Below are 18,213 nucleotides of genomic sequence, written 5' to 3'. Positions count from 1 at the left end.
GTGATTGCGACAAAAAGGAGGTCGCTAAATTCGGTCAAAAAACAATTAAAAAAACCACAAATACTTTTGTCCTTGTAGTTAGCTAGGTCATGAAAAGGCTATTTAGACAGATTTAAATACAAATGAAATCACAGTCCGAATACCTGGTTTTCTAATAGCATATATTTTAGCTTTCATATTCAGAAACTCAACTTGTCCCATGCCAAATTCAATAGTTGACTAAAACTAGTATATGCCAAATACATCAATTTTAATCAACGCGGGAAATGACGTTAACTTCATTACTTTAAATGACTAAAATATTAATAAACCTATTGATAACATACCTTGATTTATTAACAATAATAATAGTCTATCATAGTACTTAATTAACATATTTTATTTATAAATTATCAATCACAATTTAAAACTCTCTCAATTTTAAGTCAGCTTTCACTCCTATATAAACCCTATGCATCATAATATTTTTGCATGGTAACTAGTCAAGTATTTTTGAGAAAACGGAGGTAAAGTTTTTTTTTTCGTTTCGCGGTGGTAATCTATCTACTAGTCGCCGCGGCACATTTTTGTTATGCCGGCAAAAGTAGGTCTCTTAGTTCCAAGGAGAAGTTTGAGGTTCTGAATCATTTGACTCGTTTAAATAAACATCCGGTTAAATCCATCAAGTTTTGTGATCTTACTTTTGTTACTTAGTTTCGCCATTTTTCTTGTCAAATGTTGGCTAACACATGATCGTAATATTCTATGAACTTTTTTAACAGAGCCCGGATGGTGATATAATAGATTGCGTCCATATCTCTCACCAACCAGCTTTTGATCACCCACTTCTACAAAATCATACCATTAAGGTTTGCTTCTTCTTTTCTCCTCATGTGTTCATATGTATTATGATTTAAAAGAGTAACAATATTTTATTATAGATGAAGCCAAGCTATCATCCAAATTGTGTAAAGGATTACAACAACATGAATGCTTCAAAAGTTGGGCTATTAACACCATCATCGTCGGATGAATCAATTAATCAATTGTGGCATTCATACGGAAAATGCCCCAAAGGGACTATCCCCATTATAAGAACCAAGAAAGAGGATGTATTAAGACCGGATTCCATTAAAGGTTATGGAAAGAGGAAGAAGAGTATTCCTGTTGCTCAACAAAGTTCCGTTGAACCTGCACTTACCGAAGTGCGCAAGGGCCATGAGGTAATTAGTTAAGCTTATTTAGCCCCATGCATATTGTATTCTACATATATCTTGTTTTCATTAATTATTTTAATTTCTTGATCTTGAATTTGAGTTTTTGTTAGTATGCACATGCACAAACTGATCAAGGGAATTATTATGGAGCACAAGCAACATTTAATATTTGGAACCCAAAGGTTCAAGAAAATAATGAATTTAGTTTGGGTCAACTATGGATATTAGGAGGTCCTGATTCAGATTTGAATACCATTGAAGCTGGTTGGCATGTAAGTTCCTTCTTAATTCATTTAACTTACCATATCATATGATTAAAACATGCATGTAACCAACTTTCATATCTTCCAAGCATAACAAAGACTCACAAAATAATAAAAGTATTAAATGATATGAACACTTAAACTTAACGAATATAACAAAGCTTATAGCTTTTTTAGCTTTTTTTTACAAAATAAGCTTAACCTAGTGTTTGGCTTAGCTTTTTAAGCTTGTGCTTACTAGCTTATATAAGCCCATTTGAATAAGCTTATTTAAAGACGGTTTTTTAGCTTATTTGATAAAACTTATTTGTTTAGAAGTGTAAATTACTCATTTGTCCTCAAATGGTGGTGGATTAGTAATTATTACTCCAACAAATAAAATAATGGTGGATTTAACAACTTATTAAGACACGTAATTAATTTGTATAATATAAGCTAATCCAAACACTTAAAAGAAGCTTATCAAATAATAGAAAATAAGCTATAAGCTAATTTTTTATATAAGCATAAGCTTAAAAATAAAAGCTAGGCCAAACACCCCCTTAGAATCCTTACTTACAACTTTGATATTATAGGTGTTTCCAGAGTTGAACGGAGACACCCGCACGAGGCTCTTCATCTACTGGACTGTAAGATTATAAGTAAACTTTTTTTTAAGTAAATATTTGTTTAAATTCAACAACTTGTAACTTTATTATTAATCATATAATATTTCTGGGCAGAATGATGGATATCAAACAACAGGATGTTACAATCTTAAGTGTTCCGGGTTTATTCAAACCAACAATGAGATTGCAATCGGAGGCAGCATATCTCCTACTTCACAAGTTGATGGTTCTCAATATGAAATCACCATACTTATCTGGAAGGTATACATACATACATACATTTCTCCAAGTTCCTAATTATTTATCTCAAATTATTTTAATTTGCATCATCATTCGTGCATAATTATGCCTGTTTTATATTTTAGTTGTTTAATACATGATATTCATGTTTTCCCTATTCAAGTATGAAATATATATGTAACGAGTTCTAGTAAAGTAGTAATCATAAATGCTTACAAACTTAACTCACTTTATGTTTCCGAGTTTTTTAGCCAAAGAAGTGATGAGAAATGAAAAAAAAAAAAACTTTTTGAAAATTCCGAAATTATCCTCGACTAATTATTAAAAACATTATGTCAACTCAACCCTTTCTTTTCTCTCCTCAAGCTCATTTCTCTTCTTTTCTTTCGTTTAATAAACTCAAAAACATATACTTATATGCAAATTTTATCTACGCAATATTTGATCGAATATGAAGATGAAAGTTTTCATATATTTTCTTAATATGCCGGTCTAAAGGGGAAATTTTTAATGACAAACTATGGCATTTGTTTTTCTTTCTGAAAGTTGTTTTAAATTATTATGAATCTAAATTTGTATAGACACACATACTAGATGACTCAACCAAAGTTTATAAACTCAATAAAATTAACTTTTGAGGCCAAAAATTATAAGTTTTACAGCTATTGAGACTTAATATAAATGGTTTAATATTCTGCATTTACAACTGTTTAAACACAAGTTGCATAAAGTTTTTACACCGTTATTTGTAGGACATAAAAGAAGGAGACTGGTGGATGCAGTATAATGGAAAAACAGTAGGTTACTGGCCGGCCTCACTTTTTTCATACTTAAGTGAGAGTGCATCAACTATAGATTTCGGTGGGGAGGTGGTGAACTTAGGTTCAGGCGGACAACATACAACTACCCAAATGGGCAGTGGTTATTTCCCTAGTGAAGGGTTTGAAAAGGCAAGTTATATAAGAAGTATTCAAACCGTTAATGGATCTAATACCTTAACGACTCCTGAAATTCTCAACGCGTACGTTACGCAAGAGGGTTGCTATGATATTTTGACGGGCATCACTGATAATTGGGGCAGTTACTTCTTCTACGGTGGACCTGGTCGAAACCAAAATTGCCCATGAAAAAACGAAACAAATGTCTGTTGAGTGATATTGTGTCATATTTTCATTTCTTGTATCGTTTACGCCATGTTTAATGTACCTTCTTATACGATCATCATATATAATAAACTAGCCACTATTTTTATGATTAATTGTTCATAATAAACAGTGACAACTGTTAAAATTAAAATTATATTATATTCGTTAAGTTGATACATAATGCGTATTATGCTTAGCTTAATGTGAAATCATTATATTCGCTAAACTTTATGTATAGTTACGTTGTCTAATTTTATGAATTTAATATGAATACATATGTAAAATACATTATTCAATTTTATGAATTTAATGTGAAAATATATATTTTAAATCACATTTAGTCCTGTGAACTTTATGTAAAGTGAAACGAACGTAAAATTTTATGAAATTGAACTAACTACTTTCTAAATGAATTTTCAAAAATCTCATCAAAAAGATGTATACATAATCTTTTTGAAAGGTATATCAAATTTAAGTTAAAGTACTAAACCAAGTTTCGATTCCATAAGATGACATTTCGTATCTAAGATTATATGCATTTTACATAACTGCATTATTTATATATTAAATTTGTGAAATTATTTATGTTTTACAGATTTAATATCAGGGTGAGTATCATTTAAGAACCCTTATTTATAATGAGAACTTTAAGAACTTATCTAGACCCTAGATTTATTGATCAATGGTTCTAAATAATAATGGCATTTGGGTAATTAATTAAAAAACTATGGTTCTAAATAATAATGGCATTTGGGTAATTAATTAAAAAACTATGGATAATACCTAAATATGAAAAGGGTATTATGGGTATGGGAATTATTCTCTTTATTAACTTCTCCTGATGTCTCTCATGCATCTCTCTCTCTCTCCTAAATCACGTATATATCCAATTAGGATTTCTTTGGATTAATGTTTATATGTTGCTTTGTAAAAATAATACGTCTTCATCAGGTAATTAAAAATTAAATGACTATGCATTTATTCTGTTAAGTCATAATGTTAATTTAGTTAGTTGGTGGAAAATAAGTATTATCACCAGAAAGTCTAACGGAGGATTCATGAACCTTTTTATGATAATTCAACTTAAATGATAACGTGATTTACGCAATTCTTTTATTTTCTGCAATTAAATCCACATGACCCAACAATTTACGTATGATTAAAAAAATTAACGAATTTACACCTCCTTCTTCGAACCAACGGTTGAAGATTTATATACATGTAGGTAGTATAGTTACATACATGTAAAACATTGAATATGTGTAAATAAACCATCATTGAAAATTTACATATATGTAAACAAACTATTAGTTCGAAAATGGATGGCGCGGACGAAGATTTGCATATATGTAAACAATACGCTTACATTAATGTAAATAAACACAAATATGTTTTTAGTTACACATAAAGGTGTAAAATATAACCTCACATGTAAAAAATTTACACATTATGTAAAAAAATACATTTGATTAATATAAAAATTTATATTTATGTAAATAGATGCAAAGTTTAAAAACGATAGTGAGAATGAATACTTTGATATATGTAAATAAATGATTAGTATAAAGATTAGAAGAAGAAATAAATAATTGCATTAGTAAAAGTAGTTTGATTGTTGTAAGTATGTACAAAATGGATTGGCAAGAGAAAAAGTAGGAGAAAAAACAAGTAGTTTATCGACAAGAGAGAGAAATAATTACTTACAATCATACCCTTCAATTTTATTATTAAAATTTAAAGATTAAATTAAAATGGGTGGTTTAAATTGATTCTTAAAGTTCTTAATAAAAATGAAGTTCTTAGAGGAAACTATTCCTTTAATATCATTATTTTATTAACCTATAAAAAATAATTAAACATGAAATGATGTTATTTAGTTTTATAAAAATACTTCAAGTTTTATATTAAATATGAAATTAGTTATTAGAGAATAAGAAATGAGTTATTTAGTTACCGAGTTTGTTTACAAACTTGTATTAAAAGGTCCTTGGTAACTTGATTTTCACCCAGTTTTTAATAAAAATATATTCATTTTTCTACTATGTGTTTATGAATTTTGCATTGATTTGCAAAATAGAAAAAACAAAAAAAAAACATGTTTTATCTGTTAATACGAAAATAAGCCATGACAAACTAAACCGCCGTTAGGCTTAATTTCGGTTGAACCAAATTGCCGACAAGCTTAATTTTGGGTGAACCAAATTGTTGGTAGGCTTGAATTGGGTTGTGTATTTATCAACATTACATCGATTTGCATAGACACGTGTTTTACATATTAATACAAAAATAAGCCACGACAGACTAAATTGCCACCGAGCTTTATTTGGGATTAACCAGATTGTTGACGGGCTTAATTTGGACTATGCATCTATCAATATTACATTAATCTTATTGTTTTACATTTTAAACCTGTAAACTGATCAAATGTTTTTAGTTAATCGTTTTTAAACTCATGTGTTTAGATCAAGAAAGTAAGTGTCATTTCGTTTAAGAGTGTAGTTTTAGAAGACACACATATATAGTATGTTTTAGTTGGTTCAAGTGTAAAGGTCGTCTAGTGCCCATACCATTGTAATGTTCTAAGATATGATGAAATGAAAGGTGTATCAAGTTTATTCTCATTAAACAATATGTTGTTAAACCATATTTCGTCTCACCTCGTGTTTCCGCTTTAACGGGATATGACACAAATTAACTATATAAAGTTGTAAATAAAATATGTATTAACCTTGAAACTTCTAGAAAGTCAATTTCATCACTTAAAAAAAAGTGGGAAGCGCTATGAAAACAGACGTGTGATATAAGATACTTTGCATATATTTCGTATGTTGTTATATAGTATAGTTAGATATAGACATGGTCATATGGATATGAATTCAATACGTTTTAAAAAGTCATGTGTTAAAAAGAATGACATGCTTTTCAATTAATTATATCATTATTAATTTGCAACTTACAATGTTTAATTCTTTGTGTTTTGGCCATCAAAAGTTCTTATTTGTACTTGATCAATGATAACAATGGGTTTTTTTTAATTGACAACCAAAAGTTTTATTTGTACTTTGATCAAATTTTGTTTGTTTTTTTTTACTTTGACCATTACAAGTTTCTTCTTTGTACTTTAGTTAAAGTTCAGTTCTTGTGTTAAAAAGAATGACATGCTTTTCAATTAATTATATCATTATTAACATGCAACTTACAATGTTTAATTCTTTGTGTTTTGGCCATCAAAAGTTCTTATTTGTACTTGATCAATGATAACAATGGGTTTTTTTTAATTGACAACCAAAAGTTTTATTTGTACCTTGATCAAATTTTGTTTGTTTTTTTTTACTTTGACCATTACAAGTTTCTTCTTCACTTCTTTGTACTTTAGTTAAAGTTCAGTTCTTTATAATTTGATCACCACAAGTTTGTTATTTGTGTTTTGGCCACCACAAGTTTAGTCTTTAAACTCTTGCCACATAAGTTTTACACTTTTAGCACAAGACTTACAAACTTACAAAGTTTTCTTATTTGGGCTTTTGCTGCCACAAAGTGGTCCTGCAAACTTTTGTTATCAAAGTTTTACACATTTACATTTTTGACACTAGGATTTTAGGCTTTTCAAGTCTGCTTACAAAAATTTTGCAGTTTTATAAATTACATAAAACTATTAGCCTTTTAATTTTGTCATAAAAACTTTTGAACCTTTTCAAACTAGTGACAAATATTTTCTTTCACTTCTAACCTCAACAGTTTTTCACTTTTCAACTTTAGTCATGAAAACATTTTATTAACGATATCATAACTGAACTATATCAACCAAGTTACCACCATGTCTTCACTGTAACGCGACAGAAGCAACTACATAGATTGAGTTTGGATCCTTTCAGGAGCTTGAGATAAACAATGAAGACATTAGGGTTTCTTTGTGAATCAAGTTCAAATCACCGCAACGTGTAAGTTCTCTAAGCTGTTAAAATTGTTATAAAGTTGTAACAGTGTTATAACCTTAATTTTAATTAAGAAAAAAAAATCAAACCACGTAAAAAGAAAGTTAAATTTAATAACCTAAAAAGTAATTTTAATCGTGTCATATAATTAAAAATTGTAATGCATATACTCTTGCTCTTGTATAATGTTGTGTATTTATATATAGGGCTGTCACTTTTACCCGAAACCCGAAATCCAATCCGAGAAAACATGTACCCGAACCCAAACTAACCCGACCTGAAAAACCCGAACATGAGAAAAGACTAACACAACCCGAAGTAATTCGGGTTGTTCTCGGATTTAATTTATAAGTTTTGGGTCATCCCGAATAAACTTTAGTTCTAAAATTAAATATATTTTTAGGTATAATAGGCTTGGTATTAGTCGCTAACGTAATCAGAATCTGGTCATAATTGATTGTTGTCATTACAATTATTATAGACCGATTGTTTATTGTTAATTTATGTTTCCCGTTTGTTACTAATAGCAACCGCAATCGAACAACTAAATCATGCCTGATTGAAGACGATTATGGTTCGTGTTAATTGTACTCTTCTTTTGGATTATCATTTGATTTTTTCTTATAAGCAATGAATAATATTTTGTTTTATTTTTAGCATTGTAGTTTTTAATTTTTTTTTGTTTTGATTTCTAGGGATACTTGAAACCCGGTTGGTTAACCCAACCCGAAAAAACCCGAACCCGAAAACACGTGAGAGATTCGGGTTGGGTTTGGGTCAAGATTTAAAACTTTGAAACCCGAAGAACCTGACCCGAAATATCCGAAACCCGAAAAACGAAAGCGAAGAACACCCTTATTTCTATCAACAACCATTGTGAATTGTTAGGTGCTAGTCGTACGGTAAAATAAGAACTAGTGATTAACATATCAAATTGGAACTTATATGTAAATTTTCAAATACACACACAAACTGTTTTTATTTTCGTCCAGTTAACCAAGCAACGATTAATCCGCAAATAATCAATAAAATACTGTCTTGTGGGCCCGACCCAAATCGTGTCTTTGAAAACCCACCCTAAAATGGCGCCATCTCCTTCCCGCTCGCCCAAATTATTTCAACCCTAATTCTTCACCACCACCACTTTGTAACCACCAGTTTTCACACTTTCACAAAATTCATTTTGCGCCTCTAATCTCATTCATCAAATCAACTAAAATCAAGATGTTCTACTCGCACAATCTGCTTGCAAGAAAGAGCCCGTTGGGTACAGTGTGGGTTGCAGCACACCTTCAAAACCAACTCAAGAAAAAAAACTACACAGAAGTCAACATCTCATCCACTGCTGGTTAGTTCTTGCTTAATTTCACAAGGGGTTTTGTTAAAGATTCGATTTTTATTGTTTCTTGAACCGTTGATTTGATGTTTAGTCATCAGGGTTTGTTTTCTTTATGAGTTTATGATTACTCGGTGCCTTAAAATGTTACTAAATGCTAGAAATGGTATAATTTTATTTGGGTATTCTTGATTTTTGTTAAAGCCTGGATTTTTCATCTTGGTTTTTCTTAAAGTTTGGATTTTTATTATTTCTTGTTGTTCTTGAACCAATAATATTATGTTTGATTACATGTTTAGTCATTGATTGGTGTCTCAAGATAATTATTTTTGTTATGATGAATTAGAAATTGTAAAATGTATCTTAATGCTAGAATTGATTTAATTTTATTTGGGTAATTTTGTTCTTTTTATTGTTAAAGCATGGATTTTTATTATTTTTTGTTGATATTAATTGTTGATTTATGTTTGATTAAATGTTTAGTCATTAGTGTTTTTTTTCATTATGATTAATTGGTGTCTTTAGATTATTCTTTTTGAAATGTTGGGTGGCATTGCAGGCATAAAGATTATACATTGGGAGAATTTTAGTCATTAAAGAGTTCTGATTATTTGATGAATTAGAAATTGTAAAATGTGTCTATATAATTTTGTGTGGGCATTCTTGAATTTTGTTAAAGCTTGGTTTTTATTGTTTCTTGTTGATTTTGAACCGATTATATATGTTTGATTACATGTTTAGTCATTAGTTTTTTTTAAAAAGTTTATGATAAATTAGTGTCTTGAGATTAAGCTTTTTGTCATGTTGGGGAGACTGAAGCATAAATATTATACACTGGGTGAATTTTAGTCATTAAAGGGTTCTGTTTATTTGATGAATTAGAAATTGTAAAATGTATGTAAATGCTAGAATTGCTATAGTTTTATTTGGCTAATTTTGTATTCTTATTAAAGAATGGATTTTTATTATTTTTTGTTGATTTTGAATTGTTGATTTATGTTTGATTAAATGCTTTAGTCATTAGGTTTTTTTTCTTGATGGTTGATGAGCGAGGTTGCAGGCTTAAAGACTAGTACATTGTGTGAATTTTAGCAATTAAAGTTTGTGACTTTTAATTATTTAATGAATTAGATAATATAAAATGTGACTAAATTCTAGAATTGCTATAAATTTATTTGGGTATTCTTGATTTTTGTTAAAGCTTGGATTTTGTTTGTTTCTTGTTGATCTTGAACCATTGATTTATGAGTGATTAAATGTTTAGTCATTAAGTTTTGTTTTATTTATAAGTTTATGATTGATTGGTGTTTCAAGATCAATTTTTTTTATCATGGTGACTGGTGAGCGTCTTGAAGGCATAAAGATTAGTACATTGTGTAAATTTTAGACATTAAACTATTTGTGAGTTTCAATTATTTGATGAATTAGAAAACTTGAATTATTCAACCAGTTATAAAGATATTTTTAGTTGATTAAGCTGTTTTGTCTACACTTTTTATTTTCAAGATGATATTTGATATTACACTGACACATGGATTGAACTTTTATAGAGCAAATAATGAATCCGGAAGTTCCGATTGCTTTAAGATTGTCGGGTTTTCTTCTTTTTGGCATTGTTAGAATTTATTCAAAGAAAGTTGAATATCTCCAGCAAGACTGTAATGCTTTACGTATAGAAATAAGCAAGGTGTATGCAAATGTTGACATTAATCTCTCTGAAGATGCAAATAAAGCAAAGTATGAATCCATTACTTTGCCTGACAACTTTGCCCTTGATTTGATTACTATTGATGAACACAACCTAAACGGGTATTCATATTTGTCTTTTATTTTCATTTAAACTTTGATCAATGTCATTTTGATGATCTAAATCATAGTTTTGAATTTTAGGTCCCCAGATAGCCATCTTAGGCCCAACGAAGATATTTCGATTACAGGTAACGTGTTATGATATTAAGTTTCATATTTATTATTGAACTTATGGTTTCTAAAGTTTTAAAAAAAATATTATTGTTCAGATTATAGTCCAGCCAGTTTTTTAAAAAACAGACTTGAAACTCCTGCAGGATATATTTTGTTTAAAGTTGGTGAGGTAAGTGTGTTACTTGTTTTGGCTGAATATATCGAGTAATTTAGTTTATTTTTGTTGTTTTTTTTTGTTCTTTTAATAATGAAAGTTTAGATTTAGAATTTGGTATTTTTGTAGGATGCATCTCAAAATCCATCTATTTCCGAGGCTAGTCCTGGACCAAGATCAGTGCGCGTGGATGAAACGTATGCTTTCTTTGTTTTATACTATTCAACATTGTTTAATGACCAAATTTGGCATTTTTTTTGCATATATAAAGTTTGAGTCTTTGACTATTTGGATCATCTTTTGTTGGAAATCGATCATTATTCTTAAACAAGATCATTCTTTGTTGCATATTATTTTGTTATTGGGTTTGGCTGTTTGATTAAAGCATAGTACTCAGTTTGTTTCATTGAATTCGGTTCGGTTATACATATAGACAAGATTTATGGAAGTGATAATCGAACTGAATACTCATTTTACAAGTCAGTTATGGTTAGGAACTGACCCTAAGTCACCCTAATCCAAATTTACACATCGGTTCAGTTTTTTTTTTTTTTTTGGTTATAGATTGGTTTTTGTTTTTTTTGCACGCCCCTAGTGAAAAGAGATATCAATTTTTGTGTTCAAATTTTGTTTAATTTGCTTTTGAATAAATGATTAAAAAGGTCAAATTTTTGTTAAATTTAGTTCTAGTCATTTTAAGTCTACTGAAGTTGCATATTTCTGTCAAGATTTAAACACTAATTGTGTCATACTAATCACATTTCTTGTTAAAGTCCCAAAAATACGCCACAATATAAAGAACCAATGAACCATCAAGAAAAATGTTCATGGTTCATGGAAAGCTGATGTTATCATTGTTTCCTTTGTAAGAAATATGCTTTCTTTGCAAGGGGTCAGTCGTAATAGTCTGAAATGGCAGCACTTTGACCTTTTGAAGTCAAATATGTATAAACATATTTAGAATAATTATAACCACTGACTAATCTTGTTTAAAATGCAGTTCCGAGCCTCGTACTCCACCTTCAAAGATTCAAGCTGTTCAAGATCCTAATCACCATTTAGAATCTAACAACGACACTATCATGAACGATGATGACGTGGCACCATTCGAAAATCTTCGTATTAGTACTCCCATTTTGCAGAAGAGTCCTCTAGTTGCTATTCTTCCCGACATGGTGGAGCCTGACCTAGTATTGGTGAATGAGATTTCAAAGTCAAATAATAATGATGTGACAAATATAAACGATATTCCGGATAATGGTGGGCCCTCGTCGCCACCTAAGCAAATTTCACAAGAATCTGTGCATACTGAACATGATAATGATCATGTCCAAGATAGCTCGGGACCACAAGTCTCATTTGGTGAGTAATGTTTTTTTTAATGTTGGCAAAACGGGCGGGTTTGACTGATTGGTCAAAACATGTAATATTTTATAAACAAATGTTTACATAATGGTTTATATTGTGTGCAGAGTTAGCACCATCTTTACAAAAGGCAGAACGGCCTTCGGAGCCAGCACAATCTTCACAAAGGGCAAAACGGCCTTTGGAGCAAGCACCACCCTCATCAAGGGTAAAACGGAGAAGGATAAAATACGATCAAGCTACAGTCTTGAGTAACGAGTATGATTTTATTAGTTGATGATATTACATTACAATATATGTTGTTTTTTTATGAGGTGTTTTTTGGTTAATATAGGTTTATGAAAAACGCTATAGACGATGCTAAGGGTTTGAAACGGAAAAGAAAAGCAATATCTTCTTGTTTGGATGTTTATAGATTAAACAATGCCCATAAGAAGGAAAAAGTTCTTTTTGATCCTATAATTACTGGTTAGTTTTTTTTTTCTTTTTACGTGAATAATGTTTCTTTTGTTATACATTGACTACTGAGGTCAAATCAAGTCAACTTATAATTTCACCATTTACTTGTGTTATATAATTTTTTTTCTAGAAATTCACATTAATTTTAATAAAATGCTTTGCAAAAATAACATACTTATTATTTTGACTTCTTGGATTCTGCCTTTTGACGTTAACATATTTTTTAGGCCGAGTCAAACTAATATATAATTTTACCATATACATGAGTTTGATTTTTTGAGAAACTTAACATTTACATTTATCTTAATTCAGTGTATTACATAATAACATATGTATGCTGGTTTCTTGGATACTACCTTTTCATGTCGACTTCTTAATGTTTACATATTTTTTAGTTTAACCATTTACACGTGATCTTTGAGTTCTAAAAAACTTAAAAAGTTACATTAATCTTAATAGAATTTCTTACAGTAATACTTTTGATGTTGACTTTTTGGATACCACTATTTTGACTCCAAGATAGTATGAGTTGACTTTTGAAGCCAATGTGCAGGTTTATGTGAGGATCTGTCTCAAATGCATGAAGATGGCTATATATCTTCAAAAGCTAGTTTGATTAACGTTGAGCAAGCGAATCCCAATTTTAACGTTGAACAAGTGAATCCTGATTTTAACGTTGAACAAGAGAATCCCGATGCGATGGAAATTGGACGTGATAGGGACATTGATGACCATGTTAACCACAGCACGATACCAATAAGTTCTCCAGATACGCGATTCTCTTCCCCACCCCCTGTGGATGAAAATACCCCTGCTTTCAGTACTGATGTATGGTCGAAATCGTATCAGGCAGACACTACTATAGGGACTAAGACTAGTGTGGCGTCCACACCCGACCCTGCATCATCTGTTAGCACTTTTAACATGTCTGATACTGAAACACCAGTTTCTCAAAGTCAACATGGTGTGGATAACAGTGGTCGGTTATATGATATCCCTGAGGTGGATGAAATTGATGTATGTTTCCAATTTTTTTTAGTTTTAATTTTAGTTATCATCAAGTTGTTTTTATATGGTTTCATGTTGAATTTTCAAAACTCTAAACTCACTATTGCAATCTTGTTTGAGCAGCTTGCGGTTATGGAAGATGATGGCGGTACACCAAGTATGTTCATCTTTGACTTTTTAGAGTCAACTGAGTTTTATTTTTTTTTGAGTTAAAATATGGAATATCTTTACTTTTTTCGTAAGAATTTGGTTAGCATTTTGGAGATTAAATAACCAAAGAAAATTATGTCAAATTCAACTGCAGAAAGAACTATGTTTGACTATCTATATTCTATAGTCAAAAGTAGACTTTTGTTTTCTACTTTTAATAATATCATTTTTACATTTTAAAGTACATTCTTGACAAAAGTAATAGACTTTTCTTTTTACAACAACATATGCTTGTTTTTTTTTGTCAGAATTAAATTTGAATCTGTATCAATTTTGACTTCCCGTGAATATTATACAGGTTTGATGGGCACACCAGAAACAGGATCATTGTTACCAAGAACTAGGTAATGTTTTTGAACATATGTGTCCTTAATGTTGAATTTAATTAAGTCTGTTATTTACAATATGTATTTGATGATGGTGGTGCAGAAGTGTTGCAAAGTTGATAAAAGAAAAGTCAGCAGCTACTCCATCTACATCAGAAAATTTAGGATCTGTTAGTATGAAGAGTATTCTAGAAGGAAAAACTAAAAAAGTGTGTTCTAGAATGTTCTTTGAGACACTGGTAAGTATCTACTGTTTGCATTATGGTTCTTTTAGGAGTTTTTGTTTTAAGCTTTGACTTTTAAGGTCAACAAACTATCTAAGAGTGCTATTTGAATGCAAATAGTAGCATTCTTTTATGGTATTTTGACTATTCTTTTAATTTTGCAACATTTGCTTTTAAATATTATAAAATTTTGAATGTTGGTGTTAATTTTTTCACTATCTTTTTAACTTCCTTGATGTGGTATGCATTTGACTTTTGAAGTCTGAATCCACATCTTGTGCGTTTTTATAAATGCACTAAAATAGATAGGTGTAAACAAGCCGATGTGTTTTTTCAAGCTCACGCACAGTTTGTTTATTGTTTTATTAGTTAAACTATATACATTTTGATTATTTTTTATATATTTATAATTATACTTTATATGTATAACATAATATATATTGTTTAGTTAACTTTTATCATAATAACTAGTTTTTGTCCCTTGTATTACGGGGGCTGTTTTACATTATTCGTTTATAATATTTATATACTTTTTTGGAGTTTAACTTTATTTATTGTAAGGAAATTAATAATGTACTTAGCGTTTGATGAAAAAAGGGTTTCACAAATAACTAAGATGTTATAACCCGGTGTAAAAGTTATCTGTGTTTGGTGAGACCCGCTTATTTTTTTTATTATAAATTTTTTTCTTAATTATAAATAATATCTTTAAAAACATATAATAATTTTTAGTATATCCCTATTTTATTACATGGGTTTTATATTGTTTGTTCTAATATTTATTTATTTTTTGAATTTATATATTTTTATTGGAAAAAATTACAAATTTTGTCCTTTTGAATTATATAGATTATGGAATGAGTCCTTTATAAAAAATAGTTTCACTCTTTGTCCTGTATTTAGATGATTGCCATGGTTTTTGTCCTTTACACTAACGAACGTTAAGTTTCTCATCTCATAGGGCAAATGAGGGCATTTTAGTCCTTTAATAATTTAAAAGACTATTTGTGTAATATGTAAAAATCAAACACCTCACATATGTACTTCATCTCCTTCATTAGCAAACCCTAAAATCCACCCACCTCGATTACCACACCACTCCCCTCCTTCACTCTATGTGGATCCATCGCCGCCGTGCACTCTACGCTCCGCCACGCGTCGTGTCCGGAGAACGTGTTCTTTCATTTCATCGCCGCCGAGTTCGACCCAGCGAGTCCACGCGAGCTGACTCAGCTGGTCCGATCCACATTCCCGTCCTTGAGCTTTAAAGTGTATATCTTTCGTGAAGACACGGTGATAAATTATTTAGGTGATATTCTCGACCCGAATGTCAACCGGGTCATATACCTGGACTCTGACGTCATCGTATCGGACGACATTCATAAGCTGTGGAATATCACGTTGGATCGTCCAGCCGTTGGATCGTTGAATGGGGATGGATATTCCAGTTATTTAATTTAATTTAATTTGGTTAAATTAAATAAAGTTTTTTTTTATATTTATGGTTTCTAGGGGGTATTGTGATTCTTTTGACAGCTGTGTTCAGATAGAAGGAGATGAAACTTCATGTGCCCTGATGGAGTTGGGTGGATTTTAGGGTTTGCTAATGAAGAAGATGAAATACATATGTGAGGTGTTTGACTTTTACATATTACACAAATAGTCTTTTAAATTATTAAAGGACTAAAATGCCCTCATTTGCCCTATGAGATGAGAAACTTAACGTTCGTTAGTGTAAAGGACAAAAACCATGACAAACATCTAAATAAAGGACAAAGAGTGAAACTATTTTTTAAAAATGACACATTCCATAATCTATGTAATTTAAAAGGACAAAATTTGTAATTTTTTCATTTTTATTGTATGAAAGTTAATAATATACTTATTGTTTGATGATAAATTGTTTCACAAATAAATAAGATGTTATAACCTGGTTTAAAAGCTATATGGTTTTGATGAGACCCAAGACCCGTTTATTTTTTTACTATAAAATTGGTTTTTTTAATTAGAAATAATATTTATGAAAGTTATGGTTTGATGAGACACAAGACCCGTTTATTTTTTTTACTATAAAATTGGTTTTTTAATTTAAATAATATATACATCTTTTTTAATATAAATATGATATTATTTTTAGTATATCCTATTTTATAGGATTTTTACATCAAATTTAATTTGATGAGAATAATTTTTTATTTAATGAGATGTTATAACCCGTTTAAGGAATATTTGGGTTTGGTAAGACCCAAACTTATGAATTCGGGTCAAATGCATGAGAAGCCTCCATTTAAAAATCAAGCAAAACTGGTGACTCTAAAAAAAAGGGGAGCGACCACATCGCGACACGTAGGATTTTTATGTTTTCGTTTATATATATTATAGATATATATAAAACATACTATTACATAAATAAAAGTTATATAAGTAATAGGCTTGCGAACTAGCTCGAGCTTGATAAGTGAAGCTCAGACTCAAGTTTTTAAGGCTCGAGTCTGTTTAAGCTTGGCCTGATTTGATTTTATAACGAGCTGATCTTGAGTAACTCAAAAGTTGGTTTGACTTGTTTACACCCCTATCTACAAATTTCATCATTTCATTAGATAAAATTGATTGCTTTTTTCAGCCTTAAGTATAAGTCATCAAAACTTGATATTTTTCAAGATTCATAAAAAATCAAATTTTTAGTTCAAATATATATAAAACATTTGTGTGGTTGTGTATGATTCAGGTTTTGAAGAGTTGTGATTTTGTTGATGTGAAGCAAGATACACCGTATGGTGATATCACTCTGAAGGTGACTCCGAAGCTTCTAAAGCTCGATTTTTCAAACTAGAAGTGCTCCATGGCTATTGATCTAGTATTAATATTTGGTAAGACAGTTGTGATTTAAACTCGTTTTTATATTATTACTTTCATTGCATAAATCACAGTAATTTTCGGTTTTGTGATTGCAGTTGGTATAAACTCGGTGTGCTCATCGTTCTTGTAAATGGTTCGAATCTTTGATTATGGTCTTCAACAGATTGCTCAATCTGCTGTTTTTTTAATTAAATTTAGCTCTTTTTTCTTTTAAAATTTCGTGTAGCGAATTTTGTTTTTTATGTTGCTAAACGACTGATCTTTAAGTTAGATTGTATATCAAGTGAATTATTACTTACCGAAGGTTTTGCTTTGTGGGATTGATGCTTTGTTTTGAGTCAACAATATTCATGTGTGATCCTAAAATATTACAATTTAAATGTGTGTTATTATTCATCTCATAAATTTTGAATTTATACAAAGTGAAGTGTTAAGTTCAATGTTGTGTCAATGTGGAACGCTTCATTTAACACATAATATGTTTGTCATAAATTGCAAAGTTCATATGAGCATATACCATCAATTACAAGATGCATATATGCAAATGAGCTTGACTTGCTCGCGAGTTGCTAGAGGTTGAATTTATAAAGAGCTTGAAACAAGTCGAGTCAGCTCAAGCCTCAAATAAAGTTCGTTCAATTGTCAAGCCCGAGCTCACGTCTTGTATGGAAAGATAAAACTAGAAGAGAAAGAGACTAGTTATAAATATCATATAATAGAAATATCTCTCCGAGATTCACTAATTATTTGACTATTGTCGGGTCTCTTTGTATGTGTTGTCCGGAAATAGAAAGACTCAATGATTATTCATTCGCCTGGAACCAGAAGTAAAAATTTTGGTAGATGAGGATCACATAAAAACTTCATTCGAGGAATTAGCTAGACCGGATCATTTCTCAAGAATGACGTAAGGATCCATATGTAATCTATTTAGATACGCTCAAATGACCCTTTCTCACAAT

The 18,213-nt window shown here is 30.2% G+C and overlaps 2 protein-coding genes across 2 annotated transcripts; both read left to right on the top strand.

Annotated features, from left to right (window-relative positions):
- The first annotated feature begins 965 nt into the window (after nt 1-965).
- LOC143611395 (protein neprosin-like) lies at nt 966-3,554 on the top strand. Its single transcript, XM_077085604.1, has 5 exons — nt 966-1,202; nt 1,307-1,468; nt 2,035-2,088; nt 2,182-2,328; nt 3,060-3,554. Exons 1-5 carry the CDS (start codon nt 966-968, stop codon nt 3,432-3,434), a joined length of 975 nt encoding a protein of 324 aa, XP_076941719.1. The 3' UTR covers nt 3,435-3,554.
- A 5,049-nt stretch (nt 3,555-8,603) lies between these two features.
- LOC143611389 (sister chromatid cohesion 1 protein 3-like) lies at nt 8,604-17,437 on the top strand. Its single transcript, XM_077085599.1, has 14 exons — nt 8,604-8,735; nt 10,274-10,532; nt 10,614-10,660; nt 10,742-10,815; nt 10,930-10,997; nt 11,801-12,162; nt 12,273-12,423; nt 12,500-12,633; nt 13,178-13,641; nt 13,756-13,789; nt 14,141-14,186; nt 14,272-14,407; nt 17,121-17,262; nt 17,347-17,437. The coding sequence occupies exons 1-13, from the start codon at nt 8,612-8,614 to the stop codon at nt 17,223-17,225; spliced, it is 2,004 nt and encodes a 667-aa protein (XP_076941714.1). The 5' UTR covers nt 8,604-8,611; the 3' UTR covers nt 17,226-17,262; nt 17,347-17,437.
- Nucleotides 17,438-18,213: the final 776 nt, after the last annotated feature.

The sequence above is a fragment of the Bidens hawaiensis genome, unplaced genomic scaffold, assembly GCF_021521415.1.
Source record: "Bidens hawaiensis isolate Kalapana, Puna unplaced genomic scaffold, B.hawaiensis_p1.1 tig00030904_1, whole genome shotgun sequence".
In the NCBI taxonomy this organism is placed as follows: Eukaryota; Viridiplantae; Streptophyta; class Magnoliopsida; order Asterales; family Asteraceae; genus Bidens; species Bidens hawaiensis.
The sequence above is the reverse complement of the archived record's forward strand: the minus strand, read 5'-3'. Positions and strand labels throughout refer to the sequence as shown.

Excerpts from the sequence above, each read along its gene's own strand:
- LOC143611395 (XM_077085604.1), top strand. The coding sequence starts at position 966 with ATGAATGCTTCAAAAGTTGGGCTATTAACACCATCATCGTCGGATGAA. Across the intron at positions 1,469-2,034 it reads CCATTGAAGCTGGTTGGCAT|GTGTTTCCAGAGTTGAACGG; the intron begins GTAAGTTCCTTC and ends TTGATATTATAG. Across the intron at positions 2,329-3,059 it reads TCACCATACTTATCTGGAAG|GACATAAAAGAAGGAGACTG; the intron begins GTATACATACAT and ends CGTTATTTGTAG.
- LOC143611389 (XM_077085599.1), top strand. The coding sequence starts at position 8,612 with ATGTTCTACTCGCACAATCTGCTTGCAAGAAAGAGCCCGTTGGGTACA. Across the intron at positions 10,533-10,613 it reads GATGAACACAACCTAAACGG|GTCCCCAGATAGCCATCTTA; the intron begins GTATTCATATTT and ends TTTGAATTTTAG. Across the intron at positions 12,424-12,499 it reads GCTACAGTCTTGAGTAACGA|GTTTATGAAAAACGCTATAG; the intron begins GTATGATTTTAT and ends TGGTTAATATAG.